This window comes from Chiloscyllium punctatum, chromosome 17, assembly GCF_047496795.1.
Source record: "Chiloscyllium punctatum isolate Juve2018m chromosome 17, sChiPun1.3, whole genome shotgun sequence".
Classification (NCBI taxonomy): domain Eukaryota; kingdom Metazoa; phylum Chordata; class Chondrichthyes; order Orectolobiformes; family Hemiscylliidae; genus Chiloscyllium; species Chiloscyllium punctatum.
In genome coordinates, this window is record NC_092755.1 from 61,054,088 (window position 1) to 61,072,034 (window position 17,947).

The 17,947-nt window shown below is 40.5% G+C and overlaps 1 protein-coding gene across 1 annotated transcript in view; it reads right to left on the reverse strand.

Moving 5' to 3' along the window:
* Positions 1-17,947, reverse strand: part of srrm4 (serine/arginine repetitive matrix 4) — a 389,826-nt gene that overhangs the window by 65,450 nt on the left and 306,429 nt on the right. The window contains exons 3-6 of the mRNA XM_072587294.1: positions 4,443-4,526; positions 2,321-2,392; positions 660-695; positions 517-567 (exon numbers count right to left, since the gene is read on the reverse strand). Of these exons, the coding sequence (XP_072443395.1) occupies positions 517-567; positions 660-695; positions 2,321-2,392; positions 4,443-4,526 (243 nt within the window). The remainder of the gene's footprint in view (positions 1-516; positions 568-659; positions 696-2,320; positions 2,393-4,442; positions 4,527-17,947) is intronic.

Sequence of the window (17,947 nt, forward strand, 5' to 3'; positions counted from 1 at the left end):
CACAGCGGATCAGACAGCATCCATGGAGAGATACCAAGCCACATTTCAAGTCTAGATGACTCTTGATGTAAGCTCACTCTCTGTCCATAGATGTTGTCTGACCCGCTATGATCTCCAGCATATGTTGTTTTCAATACAGATTTCAGCATCTGCAGTATATTTGTTCCTACACAATGATAAAATCGTGTAGCATAGAAACAGGGCATTTGACCCATCGAGTCCACACCAGCACTGAATCCCTGCAACCCCAAATTTCCCATGGCTAATCCACGTAGCGTGCACACCCCTGGACACTATGGGGTAATTTATCATGGCCACACCACCTAACCTGCACAACTTTAGGCTACAGAGTAAACCTATGCAGACAGTCACCCGGCAGTGGAACTGAACCAGGCTCCTGGCACAGTGAGGCAGCAGTGCTAACCACTGAGCCACCATGCTGCCCTCCACAACCACAATCATCAATCATGTGATAGATAGTTAATCGCCAATGAGCTACCATGATATATCATTTACCTTCTTCGATGTCTTTTCTGGTCCTTTCGTTTCCTTTTGGGGCTTGTTGAGCTGAAGGAAAGAACAGCTTATTACATTTCTTATTCAGTAGATGAAAATATCAAAAGCAGCATTGATTCATTTGGATTAATAAAGCTCTCTACCTGTGCCGTCGTTTCTTTGTGGAGGCTGGTCCTGACCTGCAGATAACAAAAGGTTGGTTTGAGATGTGAGAGAAAGCAGACACTTTGCATTGGAACATATTTAATTTTTGTTACTTTTCTCTTGAGATTATTTTAATAACCAATTATATCTAATTAGTAATAATGTTAATGAAAGGGAACTTTACTCAGTAGATTAGGCTCTAAGGTTTCCTTTGATTTAAAATTAATTAAAAGAAGTACTTTAATAAAGATGGCAGTTTTGAAGGATGTGAAAACAGGACATAATATTGACATACTATCAAAGGAAAATCAAGCCGTTCTGGCATATTCTGATGGACTTTAACCTCTAATTAGTTTTTCCTCATTTTTACTTGGTTTATATTCATGGGTTCTTATTTTCTTGAAAGCAGAAGATGCATGATTATAACATCAGGCATAATGGATTTGAGAAGTTAGTGAATCCAAAAGAAACAATGTGTTCGCTGTTCCCAAAGATTAGATCTCAGCAATAAGTCAAGAACTATTTCCCCTTATATACTTCACAATTTCTCTGAATAATGTTTCATACATTTTCACAAAGCTGGCTTTTCGACACTTTATATTTTCACAGTTGGTGGTCCCCTCATTAGAGTTTCTAACTGCTGCTTTGTTAATATCAAGATTGCTTAACCTCTTGGAAGACACTGTAAAACAAATCACATAAATATGAAGGATTGTTTGCTGACTTATGTTATTTCTGGGGGCCATTTAATCAGTTCATATCTAAGTTGATAACTTAAAATAGATTTGCATTGGAGTTTTATCTGTTCCAATTCCTTCAATATCTTAGGTATCTTAAAATGTTCCCTTGAATTGCAAAGTCGTTGCAGCTCCCAATATTCAACACTAGCCACAAACATAAAAGAGAATCCAAAAGGTCTTTCCTAGACATGTTGCCAGAACAAGGATGTTTCAAAATGGCGTTGAAAAATGTGGTGCTGGAAAAGCACAGCAGGCCAGGCAGTATCTGAGGAGCAGGAGAATCGACGTTTTGGGCATAAGCCCTTCTTGGGCTTATGCCCGAAACGTCGATTTTCCTGCTCCTCAGATGCTGCCTGGCCTACTGTGTTTTTCCAGCTCCACATTTTTCAACTCCGGTCTCCAGCATCTGCAGTCTTCGCTTTCTCCCTGTTTCAAAATGGCACCTTGTAACAAATGTTTCTATAGAACTGATGGAATAATGCTGTGTGGTAATATATAAAGTGTTGCAATGCCAATTCAACTCTTTTGTTCTTGAGATTTCTTCATCTCAGTCCATTCACCAAGTATTGATCAGAAACCCCTTTGATCTGGCGTTTCTAACAACTGGTTTTCAATGGAGTAAGGTGCCCAATTACTTGCTTAGTCCCAAAAGGTGAACAGTTCAAGGAGATCAAAGAATGCCTGGGCGGCAAGGGAAATTGGGTAAAAAAGTACAAAATAAGTACCCTTCTTGCTTGTGGATGGTGATCATTGAGAAATGTAGAATTTGGAACGGATCGAGAAAGATAATTTTGTGCTCAACATCACAACCTACAGTCCTCACAACAGCTTCCTCAAACAACAAATGATTATTAGTCGAAAAATATCTTGCAACTAGCTCTTTTTCAAATTAATGTCAGACCATTGTTCAGAGTCTTTACCTGTTCCTTTTGTGCTTCTTGGAGCTTTTCTTCTTCTTCTTTCTTGCTGGGGCTGGACTATAGGAAGGGGACCTGGAATAACAGCAGAATTACCACTAACATGAGGGATATGTGTTTCAAACTTGATCCAGCATTTTTTGAAAAAGGAAACAATTATGCTCCTGTCTGCTGCACACAATCAAATTTCAATAAAAATGTTAATTTCTCTGTGAGGGCTCTGAGACAGAAAACAAATGCAGTCCATTCTCAAATAAAACATTCTTACAATGCATTCTAGTAAATTTCAATGAGAAGTTAATTCATCTCACTGAGGAAAATACAATATAAGTATAGTGTGTTCCTGATTTACCTGAATTACCTGCAGGAGAGCATTATCTCAATGCTTCAGGGGGTTAATGGAAAGTTTGTGGGAGTCCCACCACTACTGCAGTATCTTCTCTTCTATTCTCTTTCATGGTCTCATAAAAATGGAGCATTTTACTATCTTCCCATCCTGCTATAGTCTGTTGACGCTGAAAGGTCAAGCTGGGTATTATGTCATCACAGAGTCTTGTTCTTCAATCTTTTCAACCTTCCTTATACACCTTTGTTACTCAAATTAAAGAAGTGAAGATTGCTAAAATCCATTACCTCAGTTCATTTCTTTTTCTGTACGTTCCTGACACCTAAAGGCACCTTCATTTCTAGACCACCCTCCTCCCAAACCACCTGCTGCTGGAGACAGAAACGTTCAACATTTATTGCACTCTGCCTGGGGAATGGGGAACCTGCTGCACGCGTGGGAATGAAAAGTTATTGTCTCCTCAATTTACAAAATATCTGGGGTGGAACATTAAGTTCCCATGGAAAGATCTTGATTAAACAAAATACTGTAAACATTAATATTAACAATCTTAATTAAACAAAATACTGCTAACATTAATAATTGCTAATAGTACTGCAGTTTGAGTGGTTCTGCCACAACCAATGGTAAGTGAAAGTAAATGTGCCCTTTAAACATTCACAATGAGACCACGTTGGAAAATAAATTCCTGCGGAAGCAATGGGAATAATACAATCTACATGAAGGCAGTTTGCAGTTTCTAATAAACATCATCAGATAGAACAAGAACAGTTAGGCCTGTCGACACCAGCTCAGCCCCTGGAAACACAATGTATTCACCTAACTCCAAGCTCTCCTACCATCTGGCAGAGGTGAACTGAATGGCAATCAAGAAAGAATAATCTCTCCCCAGAAGATCAAACCACATTCCGGGAGTTTTGGATCCCTGCTTGGCATCAGCAACACATTTTAAATATATTAACAGTCTGATGCCAAAATCTCTACACTCTGTTAACAAGGTAAGGGAGCAATTTGCCTGAGATTTTGTAGGTACTAAAATACCCCCAAGGCAGCCAAGGTGAGGTCTCACACTGAAAGACCAATGTCCATGTTTGGTATCAGATACCATCTTCACAAAGGAATTCCATTGGGAATGGGCACCTATAAGATGTTAAGGATTTGATTTACACTTAATTTGATGGTTATTACTCATCAATGAGGCTGCATAACATTTTAGTAGATAGCACTTGACCTAACTGTACCCTCTAACAGTGATAACTAATTTGGAGGAAATAAGTTGTTGTTGGTCTCAGGCCCTATCCCCACCTGTCACCACCATCACCTCACTTGCTTATGCTCCCGTTGCCACTGCTGTTATGGCTTTTGAGCTTCTTATTGTCTCCCACGCAGTTTTCAATGTCCAAATGGCATCATCAGAAGGTTTAAATGTCACTTCATTATGATCTTTGTCCAAATCATGAATATGAATAGATGACAAAGAAAGTATCAAAACAGTATCTCTGGAGCTCAACAGGGATCCAAGAAACATCTGGCCCCTCTGTTCTCTGTCCTGAAGCCTTCTTGTGATATCACCACATTTCCTTTAATACTGCACAGCTTAATTTCCACAAGTTGAACAAGTGTCACATTATCAAAGTGTTCAAAAGATCCACAGCCTTTAACATTCACTGCATTTCTTTTATCTATTCACTTTTAGCTGCACAACTGCGTACACTCTTAATCTTCGCTGCGATAGATTCTGGGAGAAAGAGGCTTCCTGCCGAAATGAAAAGTACAAACCGTCTTCGCTTGCGCTCTGATTTCTTCTTCTTTTTCTTCTTTTTGGCTGGAGGTGGCGGAGAATGAGTTGAATCACAGGATCTCCTGAAATAAAGAAGAACAATCAGCAAGAATTAATTTGCAGGCTGACTGATATTGATGCTCAACTATAAAGAGAGGCACAGACCCAAACACAGGGACATGGACATGGAATAGAAATAAATTTCTATCTAAGGACTGGGGGAGAAGGTTATTTACATTTCAACGCCACTAATCATCTGTGGCTCAGGTTTTAGCAATGTCTTTGTAACGCAAGGCACCTCTTGGATAGAAAGAAAATAATCTGTGAAGTGTTTGCTGTGTACCACATGAATGTTAATGAGCTGTGGCGTTCAGGAAGCCTTCAACAGTACAAAGTGACAGACAAGTAGAAGACAAAGCTGAAAATGTGTTGCTGGAAAAGCGCAGCAGGTCAGGCAGCATCCAAGGAACAGGAGAATCGATGTTTCGGGCATCAGCCCTTCTGCAGATGCCCGAAACGTTGATTCTCCTGTTCCTTGGATGCTGCCTGACCTGCTGCGCTTTTCCAGCAACACATTTTCAGCTCTGATCTCCAGCATCTGCAGTCCTCACTTTCTCCAAGTAGAAGACAAAGACAACAGAAGGATTCACCAGCACAGAACCACATCCATCACCTTTTACAAATTTAGCTGATCAGATAAAGAAACCTACACGGTTTGGATCTTCAATTGTTAGTGGGACTGGGGATGGGTGTGGAGGCTGAGGGATGACCTTATAGAGATTTATAAAATCATGAGGGGCATGGGTAGGGTGAATAGTCAAGGTCTTTTCCCCAGGGTTGGGGGAGTCCAGAACTAGAGGATTTAAGGTGAGGGGAAAGGTTTAAAAGGGACCTAAAAGTCAACTTTTTCACACAGATGGTGGTATGTATAGAATGAGCTGCCAGAGGACGTGGTGGAGGCTGATACAATTACAACATTTAACAGGCATTAGAATTGGTATATGAAAAGGAAGGGTTTAGAGGGATATGGGCCAAGTGCTGGCAAATGGGACTAATTTTGGATATCTGGTCAGCATCGATGAGTTGGACCGAAGGGTCTCTTTCCACGTTGTACATCTCTTTGAATCTATTGTGTGAATCTCTGATTTGAAAAGTGCAGGGTACATTGGATGGTGCTGTTTCCAGGACAGTCAGTAATGTATTCAAAGGAACTGCAGGGAGGAGGGAATGAAAATCTAACTCAGCACCATACAATGGCCCAGGAATATCCTGAAGGAACTTCGCACGAGGCTTGTCCAGAATAGAACCGGAATTTCAATCTTTCTCCTGGGCAAAGCTGAACATGCTAGTGGGGTTTACTGCACAACTGTTGGGGTTGCAGAAGGGAAGTTTGTTGTGACCTATGTTTCCCACAGAATGTAAGGAGTAATCTACCACTAAATGGAGTACTGTACTTTGTCATAAAATCCATGGCCATTTCGGCCCATCTTTATCCTCCTGATCCTGTTTCCTGCTGTCCTCAGAAGATCAGTAGCAGCCCCCACCATGGCTGCCATCTGCCTTTGCTGCTGCCACTGGACAGGGGGCATTTGGCTTCTCAAACTGGTCACTGAACTCTCCTTCTATCCAATCAGCTCATTTACATCTAAAAATGGCAACATGGGAGCTCCATGGAATCGGGACCCATTCTGCAGGATGCCAACTTCCTGACCTTGCTTTGAAAAGCTGGCTTATGGTGCCTGGACAATGAAGAAGCATACACTTTATCCATTTGTACACCATGAGAATAATGTTAGCGTTATAGACCTGGCTCCAAATGTTAAAGAGATAAAGTATTACCAATTGAAAATGAACTTGTAGAATGTGAGGAAAATTGCCCAAAACAAGTCGGCATCTTATTTGACATCCTGCCTGGATTTTATTTTGCACAAGAAAATGAGGGGTGTTATAAAATGTTCCGGTGGAATGGATTAGGCCACCCAAGAGGAAATAAATGCTACAGCCATAGAAATCTCCACTGATGCATCAATTTGTATACCAGCTGCATGAGGGGAGGGTCTTTGATTCACAAAACAAACTGGGAATACGTTTTGCATGAAATTCCTCCATGACACACACATTACAGTGTGTGCCAGAAGCAAACAAGGCTTCAGGCATCTACTCTTGAATGGACAAGGCCCAGGGCACAAACTGTAATGATAAAACATCAGCTGCTTCATACCCCATTATCAGCTCTGTCATAAAACTTCAGGCTCTTCTCATGCAGTAGTTGTATGACTCCTTTTCACCTAGAAAGCTCTGGATTCAAATCCCACTTGTCCTCAAGAGGTGTACGATAGCACACTTGAGGAGAGTCATAAAGGTGTACAGCATGGAAACAAACCCTTCGGTCCAACCCGTCCATGCCGACCAGATATCCCAACACAATCTAGTCCCACCTGCCAGCACCTGGCCCTTATCCCTCTAAACCCTTCCTATTCATATACCCATCCAAATGCCTCTTAAATGTTGCAATTGTACCAGCCTCCACCACTTCCTCTGGCAGCTCATTCCATACACGTACCACCCTCTGCTTGAAAAGGTTGCCCCTTAGGTCTCTTTCATATCTTTCCTCTCTCACCCTAAACCTATGCCCTCTAGTTCTGGACTCCCCGACCACAGGGAAAAGACTTTGTCTAATTATCCTATCCATGCCCCTTATAATTTTGTAAACCTCTGCAAGGTCATCCCTCAGCCTCCGACGTTCCAGGGAAAACAGCCCCAGCCCGTTCAGCCTCTCCCTGTAGCTCAAATCCCCCAACCCTGGCAACATCCTTGCAAATCTCTTCTGAACCCCTTCAAGTTCCACAACATGTTTCCGATAGGAAGGAGACCAGAATTGCACGCAATATTTCAACAGTGGCCTAAACAATGTCCTGTACAGCCGCAACATGATCTCCCAACGCCTGTACTCAATACTCTGACCAATAAATGAAAGCATACTAAACGCCTTCTTCACTACCTTATCTACCTGTGACTTCACTTTCAAGGAGCTAGGAAGCTGCACTCCAAGGTCTCTCTGTTCAGCAACACTCCCTAGGACCTTACATTAAGTGTATAAATCCTGCTAAGATTTGCTTTCCCAAAATGCAGCACCTCGCATTTATCCGAGTTAAACTCCATCTGCCACTTCTCAGCCCATTGGCCCATCTGGTCAAGATCCTGTTGTAATCTGAGGTAACCCGCTTCACTGTCCACTGCACCTCCAATTTTGGAGCCATCTGCAAACTTACTAATTGTACCTGCTATGCTTGCATCCAAATCATTTATGTAAATGACAAAAAGTAGAGGGCCCAGCCCCGATCCTTGTGGCACTCCACTAGTCGCAGGCCTCCAGTCTGAAAAACAGACCTCCACCACCACCCTCTGTCTTCTACCTTTGAGCCAGTTCTGTATCCAAATGGCTAGTTCTCCCTATATTCCATGAGATCTAACCTTGCTAATCAGTCCCCCATGGGAAACCTTGTCAAACGTGTTACTGAAGTCCACATAGATCACATCTACTACTCTGCCCTCATCAATCCTCTTTGCTACTTCTTCAAAAAACTCAATCAAGTTTGTGAGACATACGTTTCCACAAACAAAGTCATGTTGACTATCCCTACACCTCACATTTCTCTGAATTGACCCTCATTTTACATTTATCTACCCAATCCACCAATGTATTAATGTATTTTTAAAGTTCTACACTGTTCTTCTCACAGTTTACAATTCTCCCAAGTTTTGTGTCATTTCAAGCTTTGAAACTGTGCCATGTGCCTCAAGTAATGGATTACTAACATATATCAGGAAAAGCAATCATCCCAAAGCCAACTTTTGGGAATTCCTCGATACATCTTTCTCCAGTTCACAAAAGACTTTCAACATTACTCTCTGTTTCTTAGCACTTAGTAAATTGTGTATTGCTATTGCTACTGACCTTTTTATTCTCTGACCCATCATTTCCCTCACAAGTCCACTGCATGCCACTGTATTGAATAACTTTTGGAAGTCCGCATACACCACATCAACAGATTTCCTCTCAACAACCCTCTGTTACCTTTTCAAAAAATTCCTTCAAGTTAATTTTACCTTAACAAATCTATGATAATTATTCTGAATCCATAATTTTTTATAGTCCTATTAATTCTATCCAAATCATTAGTTGGCATTATTAAAGGTAATCAGTCATTTTGGATTGAAAAAGGTATGATAGCTATAGAAATTTTAATCAAACTGGCTCAAAGGTAGAAGACAGAGGGCGGTGGTGGAGGGTTGTTTTTCAGACTGGAGGCCTGTGACCAGTGGAGTGCCACAAGGATCGGTGCTGGGCCCTCTACTTTTTGTCATTTACATAAAAGATTTGGATGCGATGGGAGAAGGATGAGAGAGGTTCAGAACCCTCTTCCATAAACAACAGGAAATTCTGGTTTGGTTGTTGATCTTAAATCTGTAATAGATATGTTTTTGTTAAGCAAAAGGCATGAAGAGATATGGGCCAAAGGCAGGTATGTGGAGTTAGGCAATAGATCAGCCATGATCGCATTGCACGGCAGAACGGGCTTGAGGGGCTGAATGGCCTACTTCTGGTTCTATTATAAGGTAAAATTGCTCTCATTAGCCAGAAACAATTGGTGGTGGTTTATCATGCCTCAGGTAAGTGGAAACGTTGAGGAGAGTTTGTTGTCGTAATCTCTGCTGGTGCAAGAATTGAACCCAGGCTGTTGGTGTTACTCTGCACAGCAAACCAGCCAACTGACCCCTACCTCTATACAATAGAGTGGCCATAAAAGATCTGAGCTGGGAGAGACAGGTCATACTAAATTGAAAAAAATAGTAGAGTAGATTTGTAATGCTCACTCTTTTTTAGTGGCTAAATCCCAATGCTAACATATTTCTGGTGCTACCATTTCTTGCCATAAGGCACAGGCACTTGATGGATATTTTATTTGACAATTAATTGAGTGACATCTTTAAATTGAGATATGTCAAATATTTCAGTTGGCAATAATTAGTCAATTTTTTCAGCCATGCATAATGTTTTCTGCTGTTTAGAAATTATTTTTAGGAAAGTAAGTGTGAGTTCATTAATATATAACAATAACAGTTGATCTGTGACCTGTTTATGGAACATTCCTTAGAACGGATAGCATCTGCATAGCAACAAAGAAGGAGTTATGCAACCAACTAACAATATAAACTGCTTTTATCCCTATGGACTATCCTTAACCATTCAACAGAGTGCTCTGTGCTATTATGAAAATTTCATCCTATAAATTTAAATTTGCCAATAAACAGAATTTTCTGCTGTCGGAGCCATCTGGTCCACCAGATCATGCAACTCAATGGTCTGTTCCGTTCAAATCCAGAAAATGTTTTGCAAATTCAAAGTTGTGCCCCAACAATAAGATTATAATAATTTCAATATTATTACAACAGAAAACAGCTCCACACATAGGCACAGCAATTCATCTGAAAGGTGTGTTTAGCCGATAATGGAACAATAAACCAAATTTCTTGGGATACTTAGCAATTACAATAAAGCATCAAGTAACTGAAGTAAGGGTGAATGTAAATAATTTTAAACACGTATTACTGTTAGCAGCTGGATTGTGTGAGATAGAAAATGAAACTTGCTAATATAACCAAATATTTAGATACATTTGTAGCCATATTGACTAATAACAAAAAAGTAGTAACCTCTAAACATCACAAGAAGCATTAGAAAATCTCCTTCTGAACTCATTAGAAAACCCGGAGTATGAATGTAATATTTGTGTTTTAAGCCTTGATTTAGCTAGTCACTATTATTGTGGTTCTGTGATTTCATGACAATAAGCCTTGCATGACAGTTTGGCAGCTGAGCAAATGCATGAGTATAATTATGAACAAGGGTTATTTAGAAGTACAGTTCCAGATGAGATCAAATCTAGTTTAAATTCATATAGACAATAGTTGAGTACACATGGCTGAAAGGTAACATAACTGAGCAAATAAGTCAGAAACCCTGGATTATGATCACAAAGTAGTGACACAACCCAGTAAACATAATCAAGAACCATTTTTATATTCATTCATCCAGTCAATATCTGAAATTTGAACACCTCTAAAGCAAAGAAATAGTTATATTTAGAATCTAGAAACATCAAGTGAGAATGCCTGCTCCAGAATCCATTACTTTGCATCCTCCCCTCCTACTGTCCATTTTAGCAGATAGAGGTTCTGCACTATGCATATTAACTTCCAGGGGATCTTAAAACCCAAATAAAAACAGACAGAACTACGAATGTTGTAAATCAGAAACAAAAACAGAAATTGCTGGAGAAGCTCAGCAGGTCTGTCAGCATCTGTGGAGAGAAATCAGAGTTAGCGTTGTAATCAGAGTAAAGTCTAGCTACCAGCAGTTCTGAGGAAAGGTCACTTGACGCAAAACATTAACTTTGATTTCTTTCCACCAATGGTGCTAGACTTGCTGAGCTTTTCCAGCAATTTCTGTTTTGGTATCTTGAAACCTGGTTTGTCTCTGCCTTCAGCATCATTTACAAAGAGCAGACAATATCAGCAACTCGGCTTGACATTGACTAGAACTATTACCTTAGAAGTGGAAAGGAGAGGCTTCAGTCTGTGTTAAGTGGTGTTTGTGTGCGTGTGTGTGTGTGCGTGTGTGTGTGTGTGGTTGAAAGTACCATTTGGCAACTGACTAATGCTGTCATTTCACCACTTCCACGTGCTTTGTAAAGTTCAGAGCAACAAATGGCTACAGCCAGACCCTCCATCACTGGCTACACAAAGGATTGTAACATGCTGCTGAATTATGTCCATAATCTTGTTTGCAAAGAACTCAAATTACTATGTTTACTTTACTTCAAATACACTTTGAATAATGGAATACAACACTGGTGACAGGAAAACACTGCTGCTCAGTGTAAAGGATGAAAGAACGAACTTCCATTGATTCAATATCTCCACATAGCAATGACGTGGAGGTGCTGGCGTTGGACTAGGTTGGACAAGGTCAAAAATTGCACAACACTAGTTTATAGTCCAATGGGGTTATCTGAAACCCAAAAAGCTAGTGTTTTCAAATAAACCTGTTGGACTATAACCTGGTGTCATGCGATTTTCAACATATCAAAAGTGCTTTACAAATGCACTTTTGAAACACAGATGCTGTTGCAATGTAGGAAGGTGGTGACCAATTTCATAGAATCCCTACATTGTGGAAGGAGGTTATTTGGCCCATTGAGTCCACACTGTTCCTCTGAGGATAATCCCACTCAGACCCACTTTATCCCTGTAACTGTATATTTCCTATGAATAATGTATCTAGCCTGCACATCCCTGGACACTATGGGTAATTTAGCATGGCCAATCCACCTAACCTGTACTTCTTTGGACTGTGGGAGGAAATTAGGGCATCCAAAGGAAACCCATGCAGGCACAGCAAGAATGCGCAAGCTGTACACAGACAGTCACCCAAGGCTGGAATCAAACTCAAGTACCTGGTGCAGTGAGGCAGCAGTGCTAACCACTGAGCTACCATGCCACCCAAAAGCAGCATAGACCAAGCACCCATAAGGAGAAATACAATAATGACCAAATAATCTGACTAAGGAATCAATATTGACTTTGGCAACAGAGTAAATTCTGTGTTTTGCCCCAAATTGAACCAAGGGGTCTTTTCACTTCCCCTTCAGAAGGCAGACAGGGCCTGGTTTAATGTACCATCTAAAAAGAGCACCTTCACTAGTGCAGCACTCGCCCAGTATAGCAGTGGTGTATCAGACTAGGTTATGTGCTCAGGTCTCTGGAACGGGAACTGAACCCACAACCTTTTATCTTACACTTAACATGTAAATAAAACCTTATTATATAACACAACGCAATTACAATGTACTGTGGCAAAGTTAGGCACTTAACTTGGGGATTGCGCATACTAATTAAAATAAATACTGATTTCCAGCACGTTTGACCACACTATTCATTTTTCTTGAAAAATGTGCTTTAATTTGGTATTTCTCCTTCCAGAAAGCACTTACACTCCCCTGTTCTGTGTTTCCCATTCCGGTTATGATGCTGTGATAGTCCAAATCATGGTGACATATCCTTTTGATTATCCATTTGAAAACGTAACAGGGGATGGCAAGGAAACATTTGAAAATGTTTCCAGCAGGTAACTCTGGGTGACATTTTAGTGGGACAGCCCTCCCTAGACTTGCTCCAATGTCTTAGGAGGTACTTTTACCACTTATTAAGGTAGCAAACTCCACTGAACAGAAAGGTTACAAACTTGATTCCCTTGGAAAGTTTCTTTGCCAATACAGGAGTACACTTTGTACCCCAGTGATATCTCACTAAACCCGATCAACCTAATTCATGACTCCAATCCTTTGATTGTGTATCTGTAGTGATTGCACTCTGTCAATCTAACCACAATCATCGCCATTACCACTGAGAAAGCTTTTAAAATACAACTGAAGAGACAGTCAGTAGAGTGAACCTATTTCAAACATTTGGAAACAGGCTTTCTAAGGGAAATCTTTTTGGATGTCAATTCCCTTTTAATTCGATTATATAACCACGCTCGGAAGTTTAAATTTCTTGTCCTATTCTGTGAAGAAATGTGTCTTCCTCAATCGCAAACCTTGATTTAATTGAAAAAGGTTTTAAAAAAAGGTATAATTCATTGAATGGATGGAGGAAGAACTCATCAAGTCTGGCACATTCTGAAGAGAGAATATTTGATGTGGAGTCTTTATATAACATTTCTTTAAATAAAATACTGAAAGGTCTGCTTATAATTCTTCAGAATTTTCTGTATTACTTCTGGATTTACAAAATTTTCCTTTTACCTCGAAGTACTATGTGATTATATTTGCCTTCTCTCATTAATTTGCTTTATTTATGCCTGACATTATTCCAAATAATGGGCAGCAATATTTGTGGCTGGAGCCTGCTACAATAAAACTGAAGTAACCTTCTGCAGATTACAACATGTAAAACAAGATAAAGCAAAGATATTTTGTTCTGGTGGTATTATTAGGTTTGCTTCTTGGATCTATAATCGAGTCAGAATGAAATCAGTTCAGATTTTTGACATTCTATTGACCTTATAGGGCACAATCCCAGCAAATGTTATATTAATGTAACAATTATTAGTGAATGCTGGAGCTTATTTTGAGCTTTGAGATGAAAAATGAGACAAGGAAGTATAGATATTGTTGAGCCCCAGGTGAGGAGAGGGAGTCAGATTTTTTTTAAAATTCTCATGGCTGGAGCCTGTTTTAAAGAAGTTGAAGCATGTCTGGTTCCATACTGGTGGTGAATGGACGTAGCACCCAGAGTATGAATGGGATTGGCACACCCTCAAAGTCCAGCTGGCCTATGATCACAAGAAGAGCTCACTTTCCTTCAGCTGCTATGACTTCTAGAGCCTCCACCATTCTGGGCTGTTTCCGATCTTCACTCCAATCCCCTAAAGTGTGGGGATAGGGCAAAGAGGAAAAGATAGAATGGCTATTACCCTTTTTACCAGCTCCCTAATAGATGCACAGAGATGATACAACCGATGCCATCTATTCACTACACCAAACATTCAGCAGACCTTCAGACTTCTGAAGATGTGATTCCAATAGCTGGACCAGTTTGGTACTCTCTCACCAACCAAGGGTCGCATCCACTGGGGTTCCCCATGTCATGTCTGTCCAGAGCGATGTGGATCTTGAGGACAGTGAAGCTCCGAAAGAAGATAATTCGTTTTGATAGGAGAAAAAGCAGCAGGCTAGCTAGGGAGGAGGAATTAGAGGTGGAGGAAGAAGATGCTGAAAAGAGAGAGAACCTTTTGCTGCAAGATGAGGTGACTTTCTCCTGCCACTCTCCAATGAGGGCTCTCACTCTCCCTCACATCCTCTAGCATTCGACTCAGGTTAGCACTGATGAAACTAGAGGGAGCCCTTTCCCAGGAGATGCTCTCCTGTGACATCTGATTGTGTTCTGATATAGTAGAAAACTTTGGCACAATCATAAATCTCTCCCTCAGGACAACTAGTGGGTCACTGTCTGCAAATGGACAGGAAGCTTGACTCCACACTAACTAAAGTGTCCCTGCATGAAAGTCTGAACTTGAATTTCTTTCCTTGTAGGGGATGGGTTTCTAATTTGAAGACTGACCGATTTGTGTTTCCCACTTCCACAGGGAAGATTCAGCCCTCCGGGTAGAACTTGACATATTGAGGAACAAAGAGATATCACGAAGATGGCGGCAGGGTCCACTGCTTCTTGTAATTTAAATAAATGATTTTGATGTGAACAGAGGAGGTATGGTTAGTAAGTTTGCAGATGACACCAAAATTGGAGGCACAGCGGACAGCAAAGAAGGTCACCTCAGAGTACAACGGGATCTTGATCAGATGGGCCAATGGGCCGAACGGTGGCAGATGGAGTTTAATTTCGATAAATATGAGGTGCTGCACTTTAGAAAAGCAAATCAGGGCAAGACTTATACACTTAAGGGTAAGGTCCTGGGGAGTGTTGCTGAATAGAAACCTTGGAGTGCAGGTTCGTAGATCCTTGAAAGTGAAGTCACAGGTGGACAGTATAGAGAAGAAGGCATTTGGTATACTTGCCTTTATTGGTCAGTGCATTGAGTATAGGAGTTGGGAGGCCATCGTGTGGCTGTACAGGACATTGCTTAGGCTACATTTAGAATACTGAATGAAATTCTGGCGCCTCTGCTATAGGGAGAATGTTGTGAAACTTGAAGTTGTTCAGAAAATACTTACAAGGAAGTTCCAGGGTTAGAGGGTTTGAGCATTAGGCTAAATAGGCTGGGACTGTTTTTCCTAGAGTGTTGAAGGCTGAGGAGTGATCTCATAGAGGTTTATAAGATCGTGAGGGACAGGTGAATAGCCAAAGTTTTTTTCCCCAGAGTGGGGGAGTCCAATATTAAAGGGCATAGGTTTAAGGTGAGAGGAGAAAGATTTTAAAAGGACCTAAGAGGCAACTTTTTCACACAGAGGTAGTGCATGTATGAAATAAGCTACCAGAGGAAGTGATGGAGGCTGGTGCAATTACAACATTTAAAATGCATCTGGATGGGTATATGAATAGGGATGGTTTAGAGGAATATGGGTCAAATGCTGGCAAATGGGACTAGATTAATTTATAACATCTGGTCAGTAGGGACAAGTTGAACCAAGGGGTCTGTTTCCACGCTGTACTGCTCTATGACTCCATGACTGTATAACAAACTGTGAACATTGTTCCCCATTCCTGCTTGGACAATAATTGCAAGATGTCATTGAAGACAGAATTCCACATAAATCTGCTTCAGGCAATTCTTTTCTTCAATCAAGTGTTTATTATTTGTTCCCTTTTCCTTCTGTTGTATATTTTTAAAGATATTAGGAGAAAGTTATAGAGGGGACGTCAGATGAAGGTTCTTTACACAGAAAGTTGTGAATGCATGGAATGTGTTGCCAGCGGTGGTGGTGGATGCAGAGTCATTTAAGCGACTGCTGGACATGCACATGGATAGCAGTGAATTGAGGGGTGTGTAAATTATTTTATTTTACATTAGGATTAATCCTCGGCATAACATCGTGGGCCAAAGGGCCTGTTCTGTGCTGTACTTTTCTATGTTCTATGTTCGATCCGTGTGCAGTTCCTGGTCAATACAGCAGGCTGTGTGGTCTATAATCTGCCACTAGGAGGTGCAGTGGAGAGACTCACCATCTGACTTCCACTCAACCAATCACACTGTGATGGCATGTCTGACATCACTTTGTGTCGACTCATGGAAATGAACTCAAACTCCATAAAACGTTGCATTGAAACTCCAAACATGATTCCAATAGTTCCCTGCTTTAAAGCTTTGTAATATTCTTTCAGTTTCTCTGCAAGACATGTGAGAACTTGTCCTTCACTTTAAATAGCTACACAGAATGACAGTATCGTTTCAATGTATCCTTGGATTTTTATATCCAACTTGTGACATCATCCACTGGAATAGTTCAACCAAACTATCCTTGGTGTTACAAGATAAAGTGCAAACTCAAGATTATGCACTTGATGGGAGAATTTAGACAGTTTCCTCTTGCATTGTAACAGGGGCGACATATAATTAAACAACCAAATTAATGATTTTGAGAAATGTGTGCTAAATACTATTATTAGTTACAGTTCTGATGCTGTTAGTCACTATTTCATGTAGGTCTTAGCTTTGAAGAAGTTAAACCTAAACTAATGGACAGATAATTCGGAGCAAAAATAAGCCATTTGGCCCCTTGACTCTGTCCACCATTCAGTAAGATTACGGCTGATCTGTTTACTCCACAATCTGACCTATTCCTGAGAGCTTTCCACTTCCTTGTTTCCAGTCTATTTTTATACCTCAAACCCTCCACTCCTGACAACATCCTGATAAATGTTTATCAAATCCTCAGGGGTCTCTTCCACACTTTGAGATGCAGCATTGTAGTCATCTGGTGACACTCTCCCATAATTCTCAGTCCCAAATGCATCATTAGCACTTCCTGCTCTTAAATGTGTGAAAAGAGAGACCTTGAGTTCTAAATTCTAACATAACATCCTTTCCACATGAAACCTGAGATGGGATTTGAATCCATGAGCCAACAGGTTAGACTGAGCTTCTGATTACAAGCCCAAGACATCATCACTACACCAGCACACCCCTACATGGTTAACACGACTTGCTTCCAACTCTTCTAAATTCCAGTGAATACAATCCTGGACTGTCAAATCTTTCTTCAAAAAAGAAATGCCCATCTCATGTATCAAATAAGTAAACCTTCTCTGAAATGTTTTTAATACATTTGCATCTTTCCTTAATCAATATTGTATATAGTATTCCAAATGTGCTCTCTATTTCCTTACTTGTTATCTCATTATCTCATTCAAAATATTGAGGCTCTTTATCTCCAGGTTTAGTTATGTCCTCATTATTATGTCCTTGATTGTGTCATTATTAAGACACATTTCCTCGACTCTATTTTGGTCATAATTTCATACATTGAGCAATGAAATTACTGATACTCCCAAATTTTGGAATTAGTAATTATAATAGAAATTTTAGTTGTCCTACTATGGGTAAAGTTAAAATCACCATAGTTTTACCAAACCAGAGAGCTGCTCCCCCTATTAGGGAGAGAGATGACTGGTGGTGGTTTAACCTAAGGATCATCATATTCAGGTCAAGGGACAGGTTGAGATGGAGAACCTCAGCCGGTCCAGGAATTAAACCCATACTGCCTCAGTCACCTGGCATTGCAATCTGCAGCAGAAAGTGAGGACTGCAGATGCTGGAGATCAGAACTTAAAAATGTGTTGCTGGAAAAGCGCAGCAGGTCAGGCAGCATCAAAGGAACAGGAAAATTGACATTTCTGGCATAAGCACTTCTTCCTGAAGAAGGGCTTATGCCGAAACATCGATTCTCCTGCTCCTTTGATGCTGCCTGATCTGCTGCAC